The sequence below is a fragment of the Octodon degus genome, unplaced genomic scaffold (genome assembly GCF_000260255.1).
Source record: "Octodon degus isolate 3935 unplaced genomic scaffold, OctDeg1.0 scaffold00195, whole genome shotgun sequence".
In the NCBI taxonomy this organism is placed as follows: Eukaryota; Metazoa; Chordata; class Mammalia; order Rodentia; family Octodontidae; genus Octodon; species Octodon degus.
In genome coordinates, this window is record NW_004524771.1 from 4,494,859 (window position 1) to 4,496,504 (window position 1,646).

The 1,646-nt window shown below is 38.3% G+C and overlaps 1 protein-coding gene across 1 annotated transcript in view; it reads right to left on the reverse strand.

Moving 5' to 3' along the window:
- Positions 1 to 768, reverse strand: part of LOC101589367 (zinc finger protein 709-like) — a 4,056-nt gene extending 3,288 nt beyond the window's left edge. Inside the window, 2 exon segments of the mRNA XM_023704397.1 lie at positions 83 to 166; positions 317 to 768. Coding sequence (XP_023560165.1) covers positions 83 to 166; positions 317 to 761 — 529 coding nt within the window. The 5' untranslated portion in view covers positions 762 to 768.
- Positions 769 to 1,646: the final 878 nt, after the last annotated feature.

Genomic DNA, 1,646 nt, shown 5'->3' on the forward strand with positions numbered 1-1,646 from the left:
TTCCCACATTCCTTACATTCATGAGGTTTCTCTCCAGTATGAGTTCTTTTATGTATCTGAAAGGCTTTGGAAGTACTTAGACTTTTACCACACTGTTCACATTGATAGAGTTTCTCTCCGGTGTGAGTTCTTTCATGTATTTGAAAAGAACTAGAACAATAAAAGTCTTTGCCACATATCTTACATTTATAAGGTCTCTTTCCACTGTGCCTCTCAATGTGTCTTTGAAAGTTTAATAGAGAAATACAGAATTTTCCTTACACTGATAGGATTTCTCTTTGATGAAAGTTCTTTTAGATTTTTTTATAGCAAAAACTGAAGGCATTTCCACATTGCTTATCTTGATTTGTCTTATTTCTATCCTTGTATTCACTTGGTTTGTGTTCAGTGTGAGTTTTCATGTGCCTACTTAGGAATGAATGACCAATGAAGACTTCTCCACACACATGGCAGTCATAGGATTTTACAGCAGGAGTTTTCTTGCTGAGCCTGATATCTGGAATCTGTCTGAAAGTTTCTCAACATTGACCATCTTCTACCCTTGCCCAGAGTATCACTACCATATGACTTCTTAGGTTTTCGTCAGGACTTTGGTAAACTTCTTCAATATTCAGGTCTTCCAATTTTATTCCTACAGAGGCCAGATTACTGACAGTTTCCTCCATCACATCTCTGTACAGATTCTTCTGGAAAGGATCCAGCAAAGCCCAATCCTCTTGAGTGAAGTGCACGGCCACATCCTTAAAGGTCACCAAATCCATTGCGTAGCTTTCGAGGCCTCTGGGGTCCTCCCTTTGCAAATACTGTACACATGTACTTTTATATTTGGTTTGGTATTTTTGAGGTAGGGTTGATATGTAGTCTAGGCTGGCTTGAACTCACTTATGCAAAGCAGTCAGGCTCAGGATACTTTGGTTTGATCCCCAGACCTGCCATGCCTTACCAGACCTGCCCTTAAGGCATCCTGAGCCAGCCAAAAAGAAAAAAAAATGAATGAGGTCAATCTGGGCTTCAGTCTGGACTAAGAAATTGTATCTCTTTTTTGTGGTGCTGGCAATTGAACTCACGTTCCATACTTGTTAGACCAACACTCTGTCTTTAAGCTAAATTATTCTTTATTTTAAGAATCAGCTTATTCCTTATTTAAATGTGAGATGAGGAGATGGGACCTCATTATATTGCCCAGGCTTACCTCAAACTCCTGGGCTCAAGTGAAGCTCCCATGTCAGCCTCCTGAAGAGCTGAGACTACAGGTATGTGCCACTATGCTGAGTCTTTTTTTTTTTTTCCACAATTTTATTGAGAAACAAATAGCAATGAGACAGTTTCAAATCAAATTGGTAGGACAGTTTCAATCATTAACATATTGCATACTCTCTTCCTACTGGTTATTTGCTGTACAAGATGCAGACATGATATCCTATTTACAAACACTATTAGAACAAATCCCTCTATTCATTAAGAAAATGTAACTATATATCTATCCCAACCACTTTGAATACACAGATACAAAATGGATATTCATCTGTATCCCCTTTTTTGTTTAGTTCCGTCATTTGAGTATTATAGGTGTGTAAACTCAGCAAAATATTCCAAACGAGTCCAGTAGTCCATAATAGTATTGGGTCTTCCACTTGACTGGCAGT